This window comes from Macrobrachium nipponense, chromosome 40 (assembly GCF_015104395.2).
Source record: "Macrobrachium nipponense isolate FS-2020 chromosome 40, ASM1510439v2, whole genome shotgun sequence".
NCBI classification, from domain to species: Eukaryota; Metazoa; Arthropoda; class Malacostraca; order Decapoda; family Palaemonidae; genus Macrobrachium; species Macrobrachium nipponense.
In genome coordinates, this window is record NC_061101.1 from 58,483,106 (window position 1) to 58,505,918 (window position 22,813).

Sequence of the window (22,813 nt, forward strand, 5' to 3'; positions counted from 1 at the left end):
CCGCCCCCGGAGGATATCAAACTTTTCTATAAAGCCTTCATGCACCACCAATACAAGGAAGAAGAAGCAGCCATGAAGAAAATAATAGAGGAACACGTCCGCCCCATGGAGGAAGGAAAGAGAGTGTCCCTCATTATTTACTACAAAGAATCGGCGTACGAAAGACCTCCTGATGAAGAACAACCCCTCCCCACCGGCAGGAGACCCCCTGAAGCAGTCCAACGTCGTCTACCGATACGTATGCCCCGCCCAAGGATGCCCTGGGATTTACATCGGCATGACGACGATGCGCCTGTCAAAAAGGATTTCCTGCCACGCCAGGAGGGCGCCATTAGGCAGCACGCCCTTGCAGTACACCGCAGAAACATCACCAGAGACGACATCGTCAGGAATATTAAGATCAATCGGGAGAGCACCTGACTCACGACGTCTGCGTCTCCTAGAAGCGCTGCTCATCCTCGAGGAAAAGCCTCCCCTCAATACCACCCAAGAAGCGTTCCTGATACCGACGTGTGTGAGGAGGACCACAACCCCTCTCCCCTAACGAAAGTACCAGCGCGCATGGAACGAACACCGGACATGAGAATAATACCAGGGGGTGACGTCACGCAGGTAGAAGCCAATCAAGAGCTCCCGGTGATACCCCCTACCTGAGAAGGTCTGCAAGACTCGTCAACGCCCGCCGTATGAGTCACCTTCCCGGGAACCAATAAAAATTCGACCTACGGAGAAGTGCTCTGACCAGTACTGGAGAGCTCGCAACACCACGATAAAAGGAGAAGGACTCGCACTGGAATTCAGTCCCTCAGCAGTTATCGCTTGATAATGTCCTGTCGATCAGGAGGAAACGTTCGTGTTAGAGAGAGAGAGAGAGAGAGAGAGAGAGAGAGAGAATTGTATAAGCAATAATAAATCAAATGACTCAACCGAATTTTACCATGCCCTTTGGTGCGTTGCTCGCCAGTCTAAGCAACAACGAGAAAGCCGTCATCAGAAAGATAGAGAAGACTCTTTATAAGATTAATAGTGCTGAAGCAGCAGTCATTTTTAACAAAATAATAATAATAATAATAATAATAATAAAATGAACCAATACCAACAATAGTTAACACACACACACACACACTCTCTCTCTCTCTCTCCTCCTGCTCTCTCTCTCTCGTGTCCTTCTCATTCTCTCTCTCTCCATTCCTCGTTCTCTTCTCCCTCGTTCGCCATCCTCAAAGTTATCTCTCTCTCATCTCTCATCTCTCATTCCTCTTCTCTCTCTCAGGTGAAAGATCCCCATATCTGACAAATTGGTAGGCATGATGTCTGACAATTCTGCCATGCAATAAAGTTGGTAACAAAATCTCAAGCAAGTGTCAACTGATGGTGGATGTTCTGTTGTGGGCAGAGGGTCATAATACCATTCTGATCCCCAGAGTCATCCCAAGAAAGTGCAAGATGGTATTTGACACCTTTAGCAGATGGAACCAGGTACTTCTGTGTGAGATGTCCTTGCGACCCTAGATATGCATCATTTATTGAAAGCAGTGCAGAACCCTCATAGCGCAACTTTGGTCTCAGCCATTTTGATTTCAAGAGTTTTTTGTACAATTTGAGGACTACACAGAGTCTTAGCCTCCTTAATCTTCATACTTATGAGGTCTCCAGTACTGCCTTTAGGAGAGAGGTCTTTTGTGTCAGACTGTCGCCAAGTGTTACTGCTATGCCTTCTGATAGGTACATATTCAAAAGCTGGGCTTTTCCATTAAACTTCCTTACATGTGCCAATGTTTTGAAAGGGAAGTCTTGCCTGGACTGTGCAGTCCCCACCCTTGGACTTGTCACTGGTGTTAAAATGCCTATCCAGTTCACTGTATGAACCTTTGAAAGGTTCTTCTCTACAGAATCTTACTCTGAAGGCAGCATTCATAATAACCATCCTTAGTAGGCAAGCAAGTTAAATGTTCTTTCTAGCCAGGTTTCTCACAACCAACCAGAGAAGCATTGGCTTAGCTTTTATGACTGCTTACATGGTGAAGGTAAAATGACTTCTTTTACAACCTCAGCTCGTTGCTCTTATTGTTTTCTGTCCTTGTTTGTTCCACTTGTTGACAAGGAAGATTCAAGATTTATCCATGAAAGACTGAAAACCTTTGAAATGATTAGATTAATGAAATTTAGGACATTTAACCAAGTACATGGGCTCTTTTAGTCATTCAGCAATTAGACAGTGAAAAGAGGAAGTATGAGTGGTTGAACAGCAAGATAAAAGAGATCGATCCAGTACAAGAATCGAAGGTAGGATAGAGAGAAATCACTACAGTTGCACTCAGAAGTAATAGTTTGAGAGGTTAAACAGCAAGACTGAAGAAAGGGAGTGGGAATGAAGGTAAAGTTAAAGGCTAATAACTGGGTGCATCCAGGTGCCAAAGGGATACTGCAAGCACTATTTAGTAATGCCTGCAATGCACTTTATGAAGTACGCTAATAGTAATACCTCAGTACAGGGTGGGGAACCAATTTTTTTTCATCTATTCTTGGTTACATCAAGTCATCTTGAAAGCTTATGATAACAGATGTCAAAGGTCATGAAACAGGGCTGTAACTACAGCTCTGATTTATGGAGGTTCCAAAAACCTTTTTCAATTTTTAATCTTGGTTTGTGGCTCTCAAGAATTATTCTCAAATGGCTCTCTAGTAGCCAGTTTGTTACTACTCTCAAAAGGAGAGGATGCTTCCTGACTTGACTGCTTTTCCTTCTAATCTTGGTCCCTTTTCACACAGCAAGAACAATAGGGGTATGCATTTCTGCAGAGGAAGAGTCAGTGTTTTGGCCTACTGGCGAATTGGTCCTTTTGCAGTACTGACTGTACATAGTGCTGTCATTAACAGGGTACTAGTTCATGTCATGGCCCCTTATTAATCCCCAGAACTTCAGACTTCTAGACATTGTTGTTTAGTAGCTCACTGGTTCCAAGTGAAATATGTAGTATCTAAGTATGTAGTATAAAGTGCAAATAATGCAGTCCTCTCCCAACAGATAGGTGCACATACTGTCTTTAATTTATGTGTTTTTTGTGCAAAAACAAATTCTGTGAAAAAAAAATTTCTTGGTACGTACAAGTCTATTGCTTTACAAGGTAATTTCCTCACTTTCCAGTCCCATGAAGTTTACAAACTGGCTGGACAACACTAGATATGGTCATTTTCTGCCAGTAGAAGGAGTTTAGAGCTAGAATAGACTAGAATCTTCTCCTTTTGAATATGTCCAAAAAGGTAACTGAAGAACCTAATTCAGTTGTAAAAAAAAAAGTGGGTTTGTTTTAAAAAAATGCGTTAATACATTTTTGTTGGCATCAAAAATGTATTATTGGCACAAATTCAGTTTGCATCTGTTGGAGAAGAATCGGGATCCAGAAACACTTTGGGGAGACCTAAATCTATGGAAAACAAATAAGTAGTCTTTATTTTTTTTTTTATGTATATAGTTTATAAAATTGCTGTTGGTTTTTTATGTTTTTATAACCAGTATATATGTTTTTCCTTTGACAGAAATAATTATGAAGCACATTTTAGACCATGTGGATCGCAGCACAGCACACACATTGATGCTTGATGGGTACATTACATCAGGTGAACGTGCATGGAATGAACTTGATCCACGCTTGATACGCAACACATCTCCAGCTATGCCTGGTGGAGATCCTAGCCACAGAGGTTACTGGAAAGGGTCCTGGTCACCATATGGTGTAGGAGTCAATGGGAGGTGAGTCTTACATTTTTTAAAATTTTATTTTCGATAACCTTGATTTTTATTCAATTTCATAATCTGTTTTTTTGCATGATTCAAGATTTATCTCTCCCAAGGTTTACTTATGGAAACATACTTTTTTTTGAAAAAGCCGTATTAATTTTCTAAATCAAAACCCATTAGTACTTTCACATAGCATAATCTTGTGTTATATGGCTCTTGTAGCTTAATATATGTACACAAGTTTTCAGCAGTCCATATTAGTTAATTGAATCTTTCTATGAGTAATCTAATCCTGCTGCAACAGAGCAGTGGAGTTGGGAAGCAGGCATGCCTTGTAACCATAGTACTAATTGGTTTGTATAATATAGATTAAAAATATATTTGTTTCACTGCAAACACATTCGCTTATGCAGCAGGCACTTCAGGTGCTGACATTTGACAGTGGACCTGAAGGGACAACAGAATTCCTTGGGGAGGACATTTACAGGCAGCCACAAACTCTAATAGAAAAAAACGGTTAAAGACCTGGAATTGAATCTAGTTGAATAGTATTTGAGACAGTTGTGCATTGCATACTACTAACTTGCACCAAGTCATAGGGTAAAAACCTATGTCTGACCTAGTAACAGGCAGCTAATTATGATGAAAAGGGAGAAGAGAAGTAATCTTTGGAGCGCCTCATCGAGAAAAGAAGGATTTGTACATGTAAGGCAACATTGTGTAGAGCAATAAACTTCCTTCTGTTTTCCGTGGTATTCAAGTAAAGAGACAATCTGAGAGAGCCATTCTTAAGTTAAATGACTGATAATAGTAACTTATCTGCTGTTGCAACCACTTGGGACACTGATGGAAATTACTTTTTTTCATTTCACATTTCAAAAAGAAATATGCACTGCATGTACACACACATATATAGGTACATGTATATTTCACATATATTAAGCCACAAATATACTTTAATACCAAATTCACTATATAGTACCTTGGTAATAATTTGCATGCAAAGGAAATTATTCTGTGTTAGTGAGGATCTGAACCAAGGTTTTTGATTATTTATAAATAGTGACTGACCACATGACTAACCTTGGTCCCTGGCTTAGAAACAACAACACAGTGACTTTGACCATCTGGGTACCAAGCAGGGTGGTCAAAGTCACTGCCTTTTGTTTCTAAGCCAAACCATGGCCTAAGGTTAGAAATAATGACAGACAGTGATTTTGAGCATCTGTAAGGGTGGGGGTTGTCAAACTTGCTGTGTTTTCTAAACCAAGGGTCGCAGTTCAAATCTTGGCTAATGCAGAAATGCTAATGAATTATAATTTTCTTTGATTGTAAGTTATTTCCCAAGGTATTAATAATAATAATTGCCAGCTTTACTCACCGTTTTCGACATAGTTTTCCATCTGGGCTGTGTCGGTGTCCTAATAAATCATCCCTTCCTTCTTCCTTTAATGAAACACTAATTGTCTTTTGCTTGAACTTCTGTTGGTCATTACTCTTAATGAGCACAGTTTTTGGCTAATTGTCTTAATTTGTGACCCATAAGGCACCTATCTTCTCAGCTTCTGCTTGGCATCCTTCTTCATTGGCATCTGGCATTCCTGTAAGTTTATCCCATGAGCCTCCAAGTACTGCTACACAAGCTTCGCCATCTCGCCAATGTCTCTTAGGCAGACTTAACCCTCTGCTTGGGTAGACACTGGCGTGGCCACTTCACGGACTTTTGCGTGACTCGCAACCAGTGCCAGGGTAGACAGGCTCAGGACCTGCCCCCCTAAAGGTTGCACCTCTCGGAGCACAAATCTCTCCGGTGGATACCACGCTGTTAACTGTGGCGTTACACGGGGTCCCGCCCCGCCAGCCCTCTCTGGCCAGCTGACTAAAGGGCCTTAACAGATTTCACCACCCGTTGGATTAAGCCTCTTGTGCAGGTAAACGTCAATAGATGACGCGTCCCCGTGCAATGCCAGCAAAATCCTGGGTGACATCGGGCAATTAGTGGAGCTGGGGACACCCCCTTGATCTGCGGGCGAGCTAAACAGCAAGGGAAATAACTTATTAAAGTTACTCCAGCCGTTTACCCGTTTACCTCCGTCTCCTGAGGAATAGTACTGTCTCAGATGAACAGGTTCTGACAAACTCTTCCCTGATAAGCAAATCTGCAAATTCATGAAACTCATTTTTGCATTCAACTATTTCATTTCACCTGATAAGCAGTCTTGATCTGGAAGAGTCTCATAGTTTTTTTTTTTTTTTCTATGTCTCTCCTCAGTCATCTCATACCGCTTTAACAATGTTCTCTTTAAGCTGATGCAATTCAAGGCCTACTCAGATGGCATACTTGAAAAATTTGTGAAGTCTTACCTGTTGGTAATGGACTTAAATAAACAACCCACTCATCTCTCTGCCATCCTTGGCTTTATTCGGTGTCCATGTTGTCATGCTTTTCATCAAATCTTAGTAATTTTGGCTTTGAAGTGTCTGTAGGGGTGTTAGTGTGGCTTGTGTATCCTTATGTTTTTACTTTGAGTCTTATTATTTAGAATTCTCTTCATAAATCGGCCTTTCAGTTTCTTGTTTCTGTAATGCAGCTTCTTGTCTTGCCTCTTTTCTTTTGATTTTGTTGCTTATTTATGAATTTTTTCATTTCCTGTCCCTCTGTGCCCATCTTCCTGCCAACTCAGGAGTTATGTTAATTCTGTCACTATGCTGCTGATGTGTAGGCTACTCACCTTATGGGATATCAGTAAAAAAAACTCACACAAATTCACTGTCACCCATTTAATCCTTTTCACTTGCACAAAATTTTGTTACAAAAAGATTGAAATGAGGCTGCATGTGGGCAGTGGCCTGTGGTTTAACAAATAATGTAACACTTATTAAAAGATAAAATTTTTTTAAATGTATCCCCATGACAAGATAAAGGTGAAAAATTAACCCACATTAAAAGGTGAGAAAAGATTTTCACTTTGGCTGATCATAACTTGTGGATGTGGCTCTGCACTAGTTGACAGGGGTGTTTCTCTTAGAATGGCTCCTCACTTCCAGCTAATGCTGAAAATAAATTATGTACATACAGTATTTTGAAATGAAATGCTGTGTTCTCCTTTCTGCTTGAGATATAGGGGATGGCATGTCGGATTTCCTGTTGCTTTGGTCTGTCTTCTTTCTCCTTTCCTTACCCATTACTTATGTATAGTTGCTCAAATTCTGTATAATTCTGGTGCAAGTAGATGTTACATAATCCTGGTCAACTTGAGAAGTCTGGAAATATCTTGAATAAACAATTTATGTAAAATCACCAAGAAAATCATAACTAACATATACTAATGTACAAAATTACTGTTTATCAATATAATAGATACATTAAAGAATGTACATATATGTATCTATTTGTTGATGCTGCAACAGAATGGTGTCAGGGAGACCTTTATGCGTTGACATCTTCTCTTTGAGACTCAAGATGAGGATGGCAGGTCTATTCTTGCCAATATCCTGGGAGAAGTAGTAGTATATTCTTGTACGTATATTACAAAGATCGTCCCCCAAATGCCAAGACCCTTCTCATTCACAGCAAAGGAGATTTTGAAAAATTAAACCTTACAAGTGTATTATATTGCCATTCAGATATTTTCCACTCTCCAATTCCTCCATAATGATTACCAGAAAATAAAAACTATAAATTTCTGAATGTAGGAAAGCAGGAGATATTAATGAAATAATGCAAGCTCCGTTTTTAGAGACTATGCTTTTACACACAAGGATGCTGTTCCAATTTACATTGGTGGCTCTAAATTGGATACTGGTGTTGGATTTAAAGCTATTTTCCCACATATTAAGCACAGTTGTTCTTTGTACACTCCCATCAATTTTTACTGCAGAATTATGTGCAATTTTAACTTACAAAAAAAATTGTTACTTAAGGCAAGAAAAACTATGTAATTTTTAGTAACTCTGAGTGTACTACAATCTTTGGGACAACTGGGAAGCACCCAGTTGTCTTAAGAGTTTAGAATGGATATTTAGTTAATTGTCCTGTCTGAGAAATTAACTTTTGCTAGGTGTCAGCCCATGTAGGTTTTATATTCAGTGGAAGAGCAGACAATTTGATGAACATTACTGCATTAATTGTGCTAATAAGAATGACTCATTTGCTGTTTAGAGGCTTTTACCATAAATGTAGATAAAGGAAAAGAAGGCTTGGCAAATATCATGAGAAAGTCTGGTTGGCAGTAGTAACCAGAAATGTTGGAAATTACAAAGTCACCTCTCCTTTGGTCTACATAAATATAAATATGCCAAGGAGATAGGAAAACTGCTCCAATGTCATTTGAGGTTTGGCCATAGGCATTTGTTGGACCTATGGGTTCCTGATAGACAGACATCCTGAAACTATCTGGTCCCATTATCTATGTGGCACTTGCTGGTAGTGTCCATGTCCTGCCAACTTGACATGGTATTCCCCCTCTGAATGTTCTGAATCCTCAGAGAGAAAGTAAATTTTAACCTCAGAAGAAGCTAGAGTCTAGCAAAATATTTCAATGGTAGTCTTCAATAACAACAAAGTACTGCTTTAAGAACTTTCATAATTTGTGTTAGTTTCATTAATAAAAATCTGATTTTACAAACATTTTTAGGTGTTGATGACCTTTGATGTTGTGACACCATATAATTTATATTAAATCAATCAGTGGATTGTCTTTTTCCTACAGTAAAATGACCAGTGTCACCTGAGATGTCGTGAATTTTCATGTCTGTCAGTAAAATTCATGTGAATGTAGATGAGGATGTGGTAACAAGTCTCTTGTCTTTGTTTCTTGTAGGTGACCAACTATTGTCATCTCAAATATGCTCTTTAGGGAATTAGGATTTTAAAGCTACTCTGCATATGAGCTTTCTCCTTTGCCTTTCCAAGTAGAAACATTTATCTTTCAAATAATAACATGCAAAATCAAACTTCTTATTGGCAAAATAACATTAAAGGTTGGTTGAATAATAGGGGTGTTCACTGTACTGTAATGTTTCATGGTATTTTCACAAATGTCACATATACTTTTTATTTACTTATCCTGTGATTTATGAAATTCAACTGTTTATTCTTCCAGCTGGAAATAAAACTTCACTGGTGAAAGTTGTGCTTATTTTGTTCTCATCAGATCAGGTGGGATAGGTATATGGTTACTAATGTCTGACATTTTGCCACAGGTGTTTGTTGGCTCTTGTGACTTATGACCACCGAGTGGTTATAATGGGTCGAGAAGGCCGCAAATGGGTAACAGTAATTGATATATCAGCCTTATGGTATAAAGAAGTAGCCAAAGATTCTTGGAAAATGGTTGCCTTACCCCATGGGGCACCTATGCATGAGATTCACACAGCACGTATGCATGTCCTGGGAATATCAGGTGAGTTAGCTTTGTGTTTCTTGCACTATGAATAGTTAAGAAAAACAGGTGTTATCATTTGAAAAGTAAATTATTGTTGGATAAAGTTTATAAATACTATTTGATTTACAAATGAATTTTATCATAAAAACAAAGATTTGGTTATTTACAAACACATTGTACAACTTAATGAAAATTTTAAAACAAAGAACTTCATGGCACCCACACTTCAAATTTTTCTGCTGATAAATAGGTCATCCAGTCTTAGTGTATACAGACATATCTTGCGCATGTGGGATGTTGCAACGGTAAATAAAATCAGGACCATCAAACCACATGATTACAAACATAAATTGGTACTAGTTATGAGAGGCTCAGATAAAAACATTAGATTGTAGTTATGGGCACAACTCTGGAGATCAAGAAACTTTGACCTTAAGCCCCAAAATGTTTGCGTAAAGTACTTTGCAATTTCTCTTACTGTAATGAGTAATAGGTCCAGGGTTCAGCTCAATATTCCCTCCCAAAAAGAATTAAAAATTAATCAACATAAAACAATTAGTTACAAAAAACTAATATATAGACTCATAGCAACGGTAACATTGTAAAATCAACAGAACAATAAACAGCAGTACATAGGTACCACCAACAGCGACAGTATATATACATTACTATTTAAAAAAATTTTTTTTGAAAGCAGTGTGTGTATGTATATATATATATATATATATATATATATATATATATATATATATATATATATTATATATATATATACGTATATATATATATATATAGTTATATATATATATATATATATATATATATATATATATGTATATGTATATATGTGTATATATATATATATATATATATATATATATATATATATATATATATATATATATATATATATACATCACCATATATCATTGTAAAAAGCCCCAGAAGCAACTCTCAACAAGGTAGGGCTCCGCCTACCTTGTAAGGCAAGTAAGAACTCTGCCAGGTTTGCCACAACAATGGGGGAGGGGAGTCAGGATGGATTTAGAAATTATACAACACTCAAAAGAAAAAGATTGAGTAAAGGCGAAGGCACTTTCCTGATAATCCAATGAGCCCGCCACTTTTCTTTCTCATCAGCCTGTCCTGCACACTAAAAAAAAATAGAAAAAGTGAAAAAAAAAGGATAAATGCCTGATTGTATCCTCAGGCAAGGGAACTCAAACCCAAGACCATGGAAGGCCACAGTACAATGCAGTAGCGCTGCCCAAAGTTGGCTAAACAAGGTTTGCATAAGAGTAACCATCTCTTAGATGGGTTACTTACCAAGGCTAAAGGGGTCCCTTCTACCCACTGGTTTGATTTTCGGAGTGTCTTCTTTTAAAAGAGTTGCCTGCCAAGGCTAAACAGTCTCTTCTACCATAACTTGTGTAGGCAGGAACATCACTGAAGTGAATGTTGCTAAGAAAGGCCATATTAACCCACTACCCACATTTCACCCTCCATTTCACCTGCTGGATTTGAGTTGTGGTCACAACTGCTACTGTCTTGTTACTAAGCTTTTCCAATCTAATCCTGTATCACCTTTGTTTGGCCTGTCACTATTAGAAAAGCAGTCTTTGGCTATGTATACTGGCTTGGCACACAAAGTACCTATCTTTACTCTTGTCTTTCTTGCTTATGTTTAGCAGTCTTGTAGTCTTTGATTTTCTGGATGCCCCACTGGACTTCTCTTATTGGCTTGTAGCATTCCCTATGCTTAGCCCATTAGCATCCAAGAATCTACTTAACTTAGCCCATGAGCTTGATTCACCATTTTGCTGGTGTCTCTTGATACCCTTTCCCTGAGGAATAGGGCCATCTCAGGTGAACATGTGCTGACAAGCCGTTCCCTAAGGAGTAAATCTTCTTGATTATTTAACTTCTCTGCATTCAGCCATTTCAGTCCACCTTTTGAAAGGTCTCTATACCCTAGCCTACAAATAGATGTGCAGTTTCATCCTGCTCTGCCCTAGTTTCATGAAGTTTTCTTCTTAAATCCCTCCCTTCCGTAGGGTCTCTTACCTGTTTAACACAGTACTTTCTGTGGGGTAGTATAGTCAACCCTTGTTAGAAGGCATGCTCAGAGAAAGTTTGCAGACCCTTACCCATTAGTAATGAACTTGGTAAACACCCCACTCATCCTTAGCCACCCTAGACTCTGCAAATCTCTCAGCTCTTTCACTGAAAGTGCCAGTCATGTTTTTTCATGAAACTTAGACAAATTGGGTTTTGCAGGAGTGTTAGTGCTGCTAACTTGTCCTTCTGGTTTCCTATTTATGCCTACCTCATACTTGAGCCTTGCACTTGAAGTTCATGTTGCCACTTCCTTTAAGGTTTCATTGTCTTGCTTCTCGTATGGCTTTCCTTCATGAAAAGTGTGCTTTTCAGCCCTCGTCATTATCACTCTGCATAGACTAGATTTTGTTGTTACTTGTACAAAATCTTTCACCTCATGTCCTCCCAGTCCCCATTTCATAGGTCATTTTAATGAGTTTTTGAAGAACTGTCTCCATGCTGAAGTGTAGCTTATTCACCTTATAGGGTGACACTTAATCATATATTACACTAAATCACTGCCACTAATTTATCATGTTACATTTGCCATATATGTTGTGAAATGTCTGAGTGAGAGATATTGGTGGAAGGTGGCCTTTTTGGCTTTATAATGATGTAAATTAAAACTGGAATAGAAGATAAAAAAGGGATTTTGACGTAGGAAAAATCTATTTCTGGGCGAGGAAGCCGTGTCGCCCAGTGAAATGTGTCCTCTTTAGCACTATTTCTAGTAAAATATTGCTATGATACCAGAGAACTGCTAAATTGGACATGTCAGAAGTCTCTGACTCGCTCATCTAAATAAAAAGGTGTCGGTATAGAACTGGGGCGAGTGTTAAACACTACCACAGCAACCCCTCCAATTAGCCTTTTCCTCATCAAAAGACCTGAAAAACGGGGAGCCAACCTATAGGTCACACCCAGCTACCCTGTTAAATGGGACTGCGGCGTCATACTTATCGATAGCATAGAAGCTTGGTGCACAGCAAGGGGGGGAAAAAAGGAAAAAAGGGGGGATTTCACTGGGCGACACCGGCTTCCTCGCCCAGAAATAGATTTTCCTACGTCAAAATCCCTTTTCTGGGCTCAGCCGTGTCGCTCCGTGAAATTGTACCAGAGAAACACCAAGCTATACTATCCTGAAAGGAAAAATCATATTAATGAAATCAAAGGAAATAATAAAATAGTTTAGAATTGGAAAAAATACAATTTATTTACAAAATATACTATACAGCCAAAAACATGTGGCAACATTTGCAACAAGGCACATACATAATAAAACAAATAATTACAGATAATTTGTATGTACGTAAAACTATACACGATTATACACTTATTCTAATAGCTAAGGCATTTCCTGAGGTAGGTAAAATGTTAATGAGGCTGGCATAATTGAAAAAAATTCATATGACACAAGGACGGTACTATAATGATGTAGTAGTAGGAGACACTGGTCTTCCTGCAGCTATTGCATGATATTTAAGATCCTCTAAAGATTAAGGTAGTGCTTTTGAAAACCAAGGGTGACTTCCAACCAGTATACTTCTTCAGATCATCAAAGGTCCATATATTTGAAGAAGTTAACAGAAGTTGCTATTGCCCGAATGTCATGCACCTTGGGAAATGACCCTGGGCTGGCTTTCTTGATAAAATATAAAATTCTGCTGCCTAATGCCTTTAGAGATAGTGTACCACCATCTTTTCTAATGAAAAGGGGCCTTCGGTAGTAGGTAGACGTCCTAGATAAATAGTCCTTAAGAGTCTTAACAGGACATAACGATGGATCCTGTGGAAGCGGGACAATCTTCCATGGAGACCACCTCATCAAGGGGTCTTCATTCTTAGCTAGAAATTTCTTATTTGGCGAAAGCAACACGTCCCCCGAGGAAAGGAACTCAATATGCGCTTCATCTCTAGATAAAGATGACAGCTCTGATATTCTGGCACCTGAAGTAGACTCAATAAGAACAGTTTTACGCAAAATGGTTTGGTTAATCACATTTGAAGTTGTCTGTTTCCGAGGCTAACCTAAGAACATCATTAAGAAACCATGACACTGACGACGGTCTGTGATGGGCCGTAGACGTGCACATGCCCTTGGGATAGAGGTGAAATAAGACTCGTTAGATTGATACCAAACCCGAGAAGAAAAATCTTTTTCAGAGCTGACTTAGTGGTTGTTATTGTTGCAGCTGCCAAGCCTTGTTCAAACAAAGACCTGAAGAAGGTTATGGCCACGTTCAATGTCATTACTTTGATATTTGATTCTCTGAGGAACGAAGACAATTTCTTAACTGCTGAGTCATACTGGCGAAGCGTAGACTCTCTCTTGTCTGACTCCAAGAACAACATGTTCTGTGGATCAATGTCGCCTACTCTCTTACCTGCAAACTTCATGAAATCCATAAAGTTAGGGTTTTGTGAAGACTGAGGAATCGAACACAGTCCTCGTTTGAACTTGTTGCGATAGTCTCAAGTCCGGGAGAGGGTGAGGGCGAAGACCTAGTTCCAGGAGAAGGGGAAACCAGTTGCTCTTGGGCCAGTGAGGGGCTATGAGAGCCACCTGACCTTCGAAGGATCTCAACTTGTGCAGCACCTTCAGGAGAAGGTTCACTGGAGGGAATAAATAGATCTTCGTCCACTGGTTCCAATCTATGCTCAGGGCATCCGTAGCGTATGCCAGAGGGTCCAGATTGGGGGCTACGTAACAAGGCAGCTTGTGGTTTGCCTCTGTGGCAACAGATCTACTTCCAGACCTGGTACTCTTTGGCAAACCCTCTCGAAGGATTCTTGGTCCAGTGACCATTCTGATTCCAGAGGGACCGACCGAGACAGGGCGTCTGCCAGGTGAGTAGCCGACAGATGCCAGGTGTTCTTGGCTGCTAGAGAAAAGATTGCTATCATCACGTGGTTCACATGACTTGACTTTGAACCACCTCTGTTTATACAGTGTACTACTACTGCACTGTCGAGGACCAACCTGATATGAGTCTTCTTTGGAGGACGGAGCTTTTTTAAAGTCAGAAACACTGCCATAGCTTCCAGAATGTTGATGTGAAGTGTTTGGAAGTGAGGTGACCAAGTTCCCTGAACCTTCTCGTGCTGTGAATAAACCTCCCCAACCTGTCAGCGATGCGTCCGTATGCACAAATATGGACGGGGGAGGAAACTGCAACGGTAACTCCTTGGCTAGGTTGGCGGCCTTTGTCCATGGGCGCAGGCGTTTTCTGAGAATCAGAGGTATCCGGGCGCGAACTTGTCCCGACACTTGGCATTTGCCTTCGAACGCCAAACTCGATTGATGTCCTTGAGTTTGGCTTTCAACAGAACGTCCGTGACTGAGGCAAACTGGAGCGAGCCTAGGATCCTCTCCTGATTCCTTTCTCGAAGTCTCTTTGCACTTTAAAGAATTGTCTTGTTGCCTTGGCAATCTCCTTTCTCTTTCCTGCTGGAATGGAAAGAGTGTGAGAATCCAAGTCCCAATGAATCCGAGCCACTGGAACTTGGACTCCGGAGTCAACCGGGACTTGGTCCTGTTGATCTTGAACCCTAAATATTCCAGGAAAGACATGACCTTGTCCGTGGCTTTCATACATTTGCCTTTGTCCATCTCCCAGATTAGCCAATCGTCTAGGTACGCCACCACCAATATACCCTGGGACCTTAGCTCCTGCACCACTGCCTCCGCCAGTTTCGTGAAAACCCTTGGTGCTATATTTAGCCCGAAGGGCATTACTTTGAAGGAGTAGGCTTCTTTCCCTAGTTTGAAGCGAGGAATGGTCAGAAGTGCCGAGCTATCGGGACATGATAGTAGGCGTCTGTAAGATCTATAGAGGTGGTGACGGCCCCACGGGGAAGTAAGGTCCGCACCTGAGAGATGGTCAGCATTTTGAACTTGTCGCAACGAATGTACAAGTTTAGACGGGACAAGTCTAAGATCACCCTTCTTTTGTCGGTCCCTTTCTTTGGGACGCTGAATAGACGACCCTGAAATTTCAAGTTCTTCGTCCTGGAGATTGCTCCCTTCTGGAGAAGGTCCTTGGAGTAATCCATCAATTCCTGCGTTGGTTCCTGATAGAAGGTGATGGGTGGAGGAGGACCTTTGATCCAACTCCAGCCTAGGCCTCTGGATACTATGCTTTTGCCCAACTGCTGAACCCCCAACGATGACGAAAGAGGTACAGCCTGCCTCCTACCTGAGAAACTTCATTGAGATGATGAAGGCCGGGATCCTCTCCCATGACCTTTGCACCTCTAGCTCGCCCTTGGGCTCTGGTTCCTCCGCGCTGGCGAAAGGATCCTCTAGCCCTGCCACCCCTAGCAACTCTGGTAAAGGGTGAAATGCCCGACTCTCATAGACCGGGTTAAAAGCGGGCGACACTGAATACTGTGAGGAGACCTGTTGGTTAGACGGGCGGCGAAAGGAAGACAAATTGATGCTGTTGTTGAGGCTGAGCCTTAGAAGTCGAAGGCTGGGATACCTGTTGAATTGGAACAGCTTGTAGCACAGGATGCTGTTGCGGGACTTGGAAAGGTTGGAACTTCCTTTGCCTCTCCTAGCCCTAAAACTGGAGGGAGAAGACTCTGATTTCCTTTTGAAAGGGATTCCCCAACGCAACCTGATGCTTTGGTTAAGAACGTGATGCCTCGCTCTGAACCTCGGTTTACTGCTGAAGCTGGGAAGAGATCTGCACCCCAGATTGAGGAAGCTAGAAGCTTGTTGGGTTCGTGCCTGATCGTAGCCTCAGATAGAACATGCTTCCTGCAATTTCTCCTAGCAATCGCAAAGTCGTACAAGTCACATTGCATGCTTAAAAGTAACGACTTCGCAATGACCTTAAACAGCAGCTCCTGAGCGTACTCCCCGAGCCGCCGTCTCTGTCATCACTAGGGAGTTAAGAGACCTTGTGAGACGTGTCTTAGCGTCAAATTCGGCTTGGATCAATGCGTCTGACAGCCTAGGAAGGCGTTCACTAAACAAGGTGATTGCACAATCTGGCTTCAGCTTGCCTACCGAGAACGTAGCTGGCAAATACCTCCCACAAATCCATCCCTACCTGGGAGTAGTAAAGATGTGGGATCTGTCTCCCTAAGCTGGGGCATGGGCTCTTTCCCAGTCACTGCCTGGAGTGTAAGTTCTGCTACCTTTGATGTAAAAGGTAAGGGGTTCCCGACATCAGTTGTAAACATGGTGAAAGGGCTTTTTAAAGCTGTTACTCTAGTATTTGAGCAGTCCACTCTTCTAGGCTCCGTATCCATGTTTGCTGAGCCTGATCTCTAGAAAGGATAACAGTCTCCTTGGGGACCTTTATCCCCTCTAAACCAGAGTGCCTCCGTAAGCCTAACATAGCCTATAAATGGAAGACTGTAAACCTTCGGGGAAAAACTCGAAATCCTCGAGCCTACGTGTGCCGCAACCTTCTATAGTCAACATCCCATTGACAAACGGAGCGAAGTTAGCCACCCTCCAGGGATTACCGGGGTGGCGGAAAGGGCGGGCGTGGGACCCAGTCAGGCATGCTCTGAGCTTGCATCAAGCTACTAGAAGGGGCCGAAACTGCCGACTCCTGTCTGAGACCTGCAATCAGGGAGTCTGAGCACCTAACCTGCTAAACACTTCTTCAAACCTTGCTGCAACTGAGCTGAGTAAGCTACCAAGGCTACTGACCTGATTTAGAATATTTGTGTTGAACTGGTCTTGGTCAAACCGGAAGGAGAATCATCCTGTCCCTCTTGCGGTACCTTATGAGGTATCCGGTCCCTAGAAGTTAATGGAATGGGACTGGTAGGGCAATAGGAAGAATTCCCTCCTTGAGACCTTGGGATTGAAGGTTTGGAAAGCGACTTTATTTTAGTTTTAATATGTGTATGAACCTCTGGTGACTGCCCAGGCCTTGGCATTGTCTCTGATCTGCCTTTAAGCAAGGTTTTACCCGCAGGTTTTTTCTTTAGTTTAGGAATCACAGAAAAGGAGTGCAACCTGGGAGGGGGCAAACCTCCTGTGAAACCCATGAAGGAATTGGAAGTAGAAGGAGAGGAAGAATCAGTGTCACTCAAGGAAAGATCCCGGTGACTAACTAAGCTAGCCTCATTAACACTGTTACCTGTACCGTGTCTAGTGTAACGGGCAATCCTCAACCACTTCAAGTGAGACTTCCTCTAGTCCAAGGTCCTGGCAATTCCGCCTCTTGCTGTTCAATAACTGAGTCTTGGATTGATTTGATAATCGGTGCCGCTACTTTTGGATCGACGTATCCGGCAGATTTCCCGGCTGGGAAGAGCAAAGTCGCCATATCTCGGGACAGAATATACGGCTTAGCCTTCCCTACGTTCCGTCCAAACCCTCCAACCCAGATCTTGAGGGCGGAGAGTGCAGCATCCTTAATAGACTGCTCAGCCTGTAATGCAAGGAATGTGTCAAATACCAAGTAAATTCCTTGAACATTATTCTATAATTATTGATTAATCAATGTAATTTAATTTAAAGAAATTTTAATTGATCATTTATTTTATTTCATTTCAATATTTGTTTTTTTTTTTTTTTTTTTTTTTGTTTTTTTTTTTTTTACAATAAAAACATAGAACCAGCAGTGCGGTAACTTACCGAAGAGGTAGCCTGATGTACCAAGTCGTAGCAGGCAAAACAGTTTTCATGATGCCAGACCACGGAATCAGGAAGCAGCACTGCACAGGGGGCGTGGCCCCGACAAACGTCATGGCCGCACGGATCTTGCAGAGCAGCAGTCAGCCGGCAACCCAGACACTGAGAGGCCTGGAAGTGCAATAATATATAAGAACAATTGCACACACTTAACTAGGATAATGGAATATATTCTTTCTTTTTTTTTTTGTGCCGGGGCATTCCGGGCTATAAAGAAAAGAAAGGGTATATATATTCATATGTTAACGTCCCTGGGACTGTGTAAGGAAAAAACACCCGGAGTTGTATACCGGAGCTGTATGACCCGGAGAGGGGGGATACACGAAGTAACCCGGGACGGCCACATGAACTCGCAAGTTCCGTGGCAAAAAGAAAATAAAAATAAAAATAAAGATAAAAATAATAATAATAAAAACTAAAATAACAAATATAATATCTCCGCCTACGGAAGAGTAACTTCCGTAAACATACCCTCAATGACTCCGGGAGAGGCCGGAATCTAAAACCCGCCTTATGCGGAGAGGGAATGTTTTAGGCGGGTGGATGTAAGCTCCGGGAGTGAAAGAAGCAGAGCGCAACAATCCACGGAAGCCGAGGCTGAAACGCAGTGCGACTAAACAACTCCGGAGGCGGTCGGCTAAGAAGCGACACTCCCCAGCCCAAGGTCCTGGGAGACCCACTACACCTCCCCCTCCGCTGGTGGGACCGGCCGTCAGCGACAAACAACGAGAGGGGCACCCAACTACGGGGAGTCCCACGAGAGGGGGAGGGAGGGAGGGCCTGAAGAGGGGGGACGATCACTTGACCAGCGAATCCTCGCGAATAAAGGATCACGAGGAAAACGCAGGCAAAGCCTATGAAGGCTAGCTGCCGACCGAACACCCAAATATACATAGACAAAATAAAATCAATTACTTAAAGATAAGGGAAAAACATGCTTTAACAGGGGGTAATGAAAATAAGGGGGTGAAAAAAATAAAACGCAATGGAGGCCACTCGATGAGAGTGGGCGCAACAAGAAAAATTACTGCTTACCGACAAAACAAAAACAAACGGTAAGCTGACGAAAAGAAAAAGAGGGAATTCTTGAATGAAAAACCAATACCAAACTAAAATAAAAGGGGGGGGGAGGGGGGAACGGTAGATAAACATCGAAGCACGAAACAAAGAAAGAAACGTGCACGAACGTCGACCCCTTTGAAAAACAGGAAATCATGAAAATAATAAACGTAGATCAACAAGATCGACAAAGAAGCAACTGCCACCCAAGACATAAATAAAATATATACTGAAAATATATACTGAAATATTATAAGTTACGAGTATATAAATATATAGGTACTGAAAGAAGCCCACTCGAAATTGGTACAAAACAAAGGAACGACGTAATGGCGGCTCGCTACGCTCGCTACGGGGGAGGAGACGCCTAACAAAATCCTAAATAAAGGCAAAACGAAAGGCAAAATCACTCCCTAAATATAGAAAAAGGGCGAACCAGTACTTAACTTGGGTGAAGAGGCAGATTGACGATCCATAACGAAAAAGAATAAAGAAACAATAAAAAGAACAGATAGCTATAAACAAGCGTGTAACGCTGGGAGGCTATCGATAAGAATGACGCCGCAGTCCCCTTCAACAGGGTAGCTGGGTGTGACCTATAGGTCGGCTCCCCGTTTTCAGGGTCTTTTGATGAGGAAAAGGCTAATTGGAGGGGTTGCTGTGGTAGTGTTTAACACTCGCCCCAGTTCTATACCGACACCTTTTATTTAGGTGAGCGAGTCAGAGACTTCTGACATGTCCAATTTAGCAGTTCTCTGGTATCATAGCAATATTTTACTAGAAATAGTGCTAAAGAGGACACATTTCACGGAGCGACACGGCTGAGCCCAGAAAATATACAATTTCAGGACATGGGTGTGATGATTGTCGCTTGAGATTGAAGGTAGCTCATGGAAGTGTCTGGCAGGGATTCTGTCTACGTATACGTAATCCTTTTCGTCATGTAATGGTTCTTTACCCTCTGTTATCACTAAAATAATTTCCTCTAAAAGCAGCTGTGTGTTTCCTTTTTGCTGGAGATGAATAGGGTTGTGAAATAGGCAGCCTTCTATTTATCTGCTCTGCTGTTGTGTATCTTACTCTCTCACTCCACATCTATTATATACAGTGACCCTACTTTAAAGTATTATTATAGATAGATCAGTATCAGTGTAATGTTTTAAGTCTGTATTATTTATATTCATTAATCTATATGTTAGCCTATGTATACCTACTTAACGGTTTTATTGTGAAACCTTTGGTTGTTGTCCAATGAGTGACAGCAGACTAACCACCCAGGAAAGTGTCCTAATTAAGGTTAATAATATAGATCTAAGTCTATCCTACCACGAAGTGGTTGAACAGTTGTAAATATAACCTAAGTACTCACCAATTGATCTCTACTAGCCCATCTAACTTAGGCCTATGTGCATTCTAACCTGAGACCTAAGCAGCCTCATAAGTTTTAAGTTATGCCTATCAGCTAAGTCATTACATGTGCATTTTCAAACAGATCTGAATCCTTCCTAATTTATCTCATCTCTTTAGCAACGCTGTTTTTAAGCTGTCATACTGCAAGGCTTCATCAGGAGGCTTGTTGGAAAATTGATAGATTGCAGATTAGTTGCACAGTTGGTTTCCTGGACTTGTTTACTGAAAATCCAGGAAAATCAATCATTTTGACAAATTTACGACCAGACTGAAAGCAAACGAAAGACAAATTTCAATAAGGATGCATCCAGGTCATACTAACCTTACCTAGGGTGTTGTTCCCTGACCTGACTTGGGCACTTTCTCCCCCCACGGATCTCCCTATCCTTCCCTGTTTTAACAGAGACGCTTATTATCTTGCAGAAAAGAACTTGCTTAGGGAAGTAGGTGGTAAGTTACCATTCACTTTGTTGGAGAGTAGTCATTTTGTTGCAATGAAATCTGTTTTCCATTCAGTTAGATTACATTCTTGTAGAGTATTCACTACTCTTTGCAATGCTAAAAAAGGAATACATACACAGTCATTGCACATTCTGTGGTATTTTGCCTGCAGACTGATCTGCTCATCGAAATGTTAGATAGCTATTTTCAATGAGGATTTCTGCAAATGATCAGATGCTTACAAATTAACTTTATGCTTTCAATGGTTATAGAGCAAAAGCTTGGATAAACAAGGAATAGTCTCTGCTAAATGGCTCAGCTTTCAGCGTCATTCTTTTGAAACATGTTCATTCCATCCTACTAGAGCTGTCCAAAATAGAAGCAGCTTTATAATAAACACATATCTTGTTGAGAACTCCTTCATCCTTTGGAAAAAATAATGTATCTATGTATCATTGGTGTTTCCCATTCCAAAAATGCCTAAAAACTTTGGCATCCATTTTCTTTGCTTACCATTGAATCAGAGGTAGTTTATGAGCAAGATACAAACTTCTAATAACAGAAGAGAATTCATAAGTAGTCCCTCAATTATCCAGATCATTATTATTTGACACTACATTATCTGTCACACCCAGACCAATGGCTCAAAGATATTGATGTACGTTGGGTATATAAATGTTTTAAAATAGAAAAGACGGCCTCTGATTGTTGTCATTACTGAGCAGCCTCATGAGGGGTGGGAAAAGCCTTGAGAAGTTTCCAAGGTGGGAGGATGGGGTGTGGTTGATGGTTGGCTCCGGAGGAGGGCAGCATGGAGAGAGGGAAAACAGCAATAACATAGAGGTATGTTTACATTGAAGTCTTTACTTTACTTTTTTCATTTATATTTTATGTTCCAGTATTCTTGTTGATAAACTCCAACTTGAGACGAGAAATTCGAAATTCTGTTTAATTTTTCAGAAATTCAGTGGACACCTATATTTAGTGAGGGCAAAAAGAGATTTTGTATGTTGATGATGGTGACTATAAGTGGTCATGCAGTTTTCTGGAAGATACCGGTGGAGCTAACAAATGCAGAAGAAATTCATTTGTCGAAGATAGAAGAAACAAAAATGAAAATGACAACAGCCATACATTGGTTTTCAAATGAAGGGAAGTCAGGTACGTGTTAAGTGGAAATGATTTCCCTTTATGTATTTCCTTGTTAGGCCATTTGTTACAGTTTTTTCTTCATTACTAGATGTGTTATTTTGAGGTTGTGAAACTTATTTTTGTCCTGTTGGCTCAGTCAAGTCTGCTGAGATTTTTGCCCTGTTGGGCCAGACAGATCTGCCAAGGGTAGCACTGGATCAAGATGTAGCCTTTGGAAACCAAAACATCAAACAGAAGTTTACTGAATGTCCAAAATTGATAGTCTTACTGACAGTATCATTACTGTTGAAGGATGAGAACCACATGATAAAGTGTGGGTGATCGAGCTTGTGTGCCTGTGCCCTTTTGGAGGGAAGTGAGAATATAAGTTTTCAAAATAAAAATTATTTATTTCCTCACAAAATTATTACTGTAATTTAGGCTTCTGTGAATGGGTTGAACTTACACACTGCTCTCTGAAGAAAAGATGATAATCTTACACTTCTAGAGGCAGCTGTATGATGTCAGATTAACTGCAAGACAATAAATTCACGAGAGGAAGAGAGATTATGCAAAACGTAAACTGTCATTACCTTTGAAAAGTTTACATTTCACATTAGAATAAATTCATGACAACAGCTTGAGAGAGAGAAAAAGGGAGAGAAAGTCTTATAGATTTTAAAGTTTTTGAATTGTTACAAATAAACAAACAAGGAACAAGATCTAAGAGAGGTACTTAATTGTTGTATTGTACCGTGGACTCATATGCCAGGCATGCAATACCTGTTGCCCCCAAAGCATTTTGATTTAACATTATGACTGAACAAAAAGTGAACAAGAACTCTCTGTAACTCTCTGCAATACTTAGGTATTTGTTTTTGTCAT

At 40.9% G+C, this 22,813-nt stretch overlaps 1 protein-coding gene across 1 annotated transcript in view; it reads left to right on the plus strand.

The window, feature by feature from the left end:
* Positions 1-22,813, plus strand: part of LOC135212182 (T-cell immunomodulatory protein-like) — a 178,362-nt gene that overhangs the window by 127,132 nt on the left and 28,417 nt on the right. Inside the window, exons 4-6 of the mRNA XM_064245627.1 lie at positions 3,541-3,754; positions 8,948-9,147; positions 21,758-21,958. Of these exons, the coding sequence (XP_064101697.1) occupies positions 3,541-3,754; positions 8,948-9,147; positions 21,758-21,958 (615 nt within the window). The remainder of the gene's footprint in view (positions 1-3,540; positions 3,755-8,947; positions 9,148-21,757; positions 21,959-22,813) is intronic.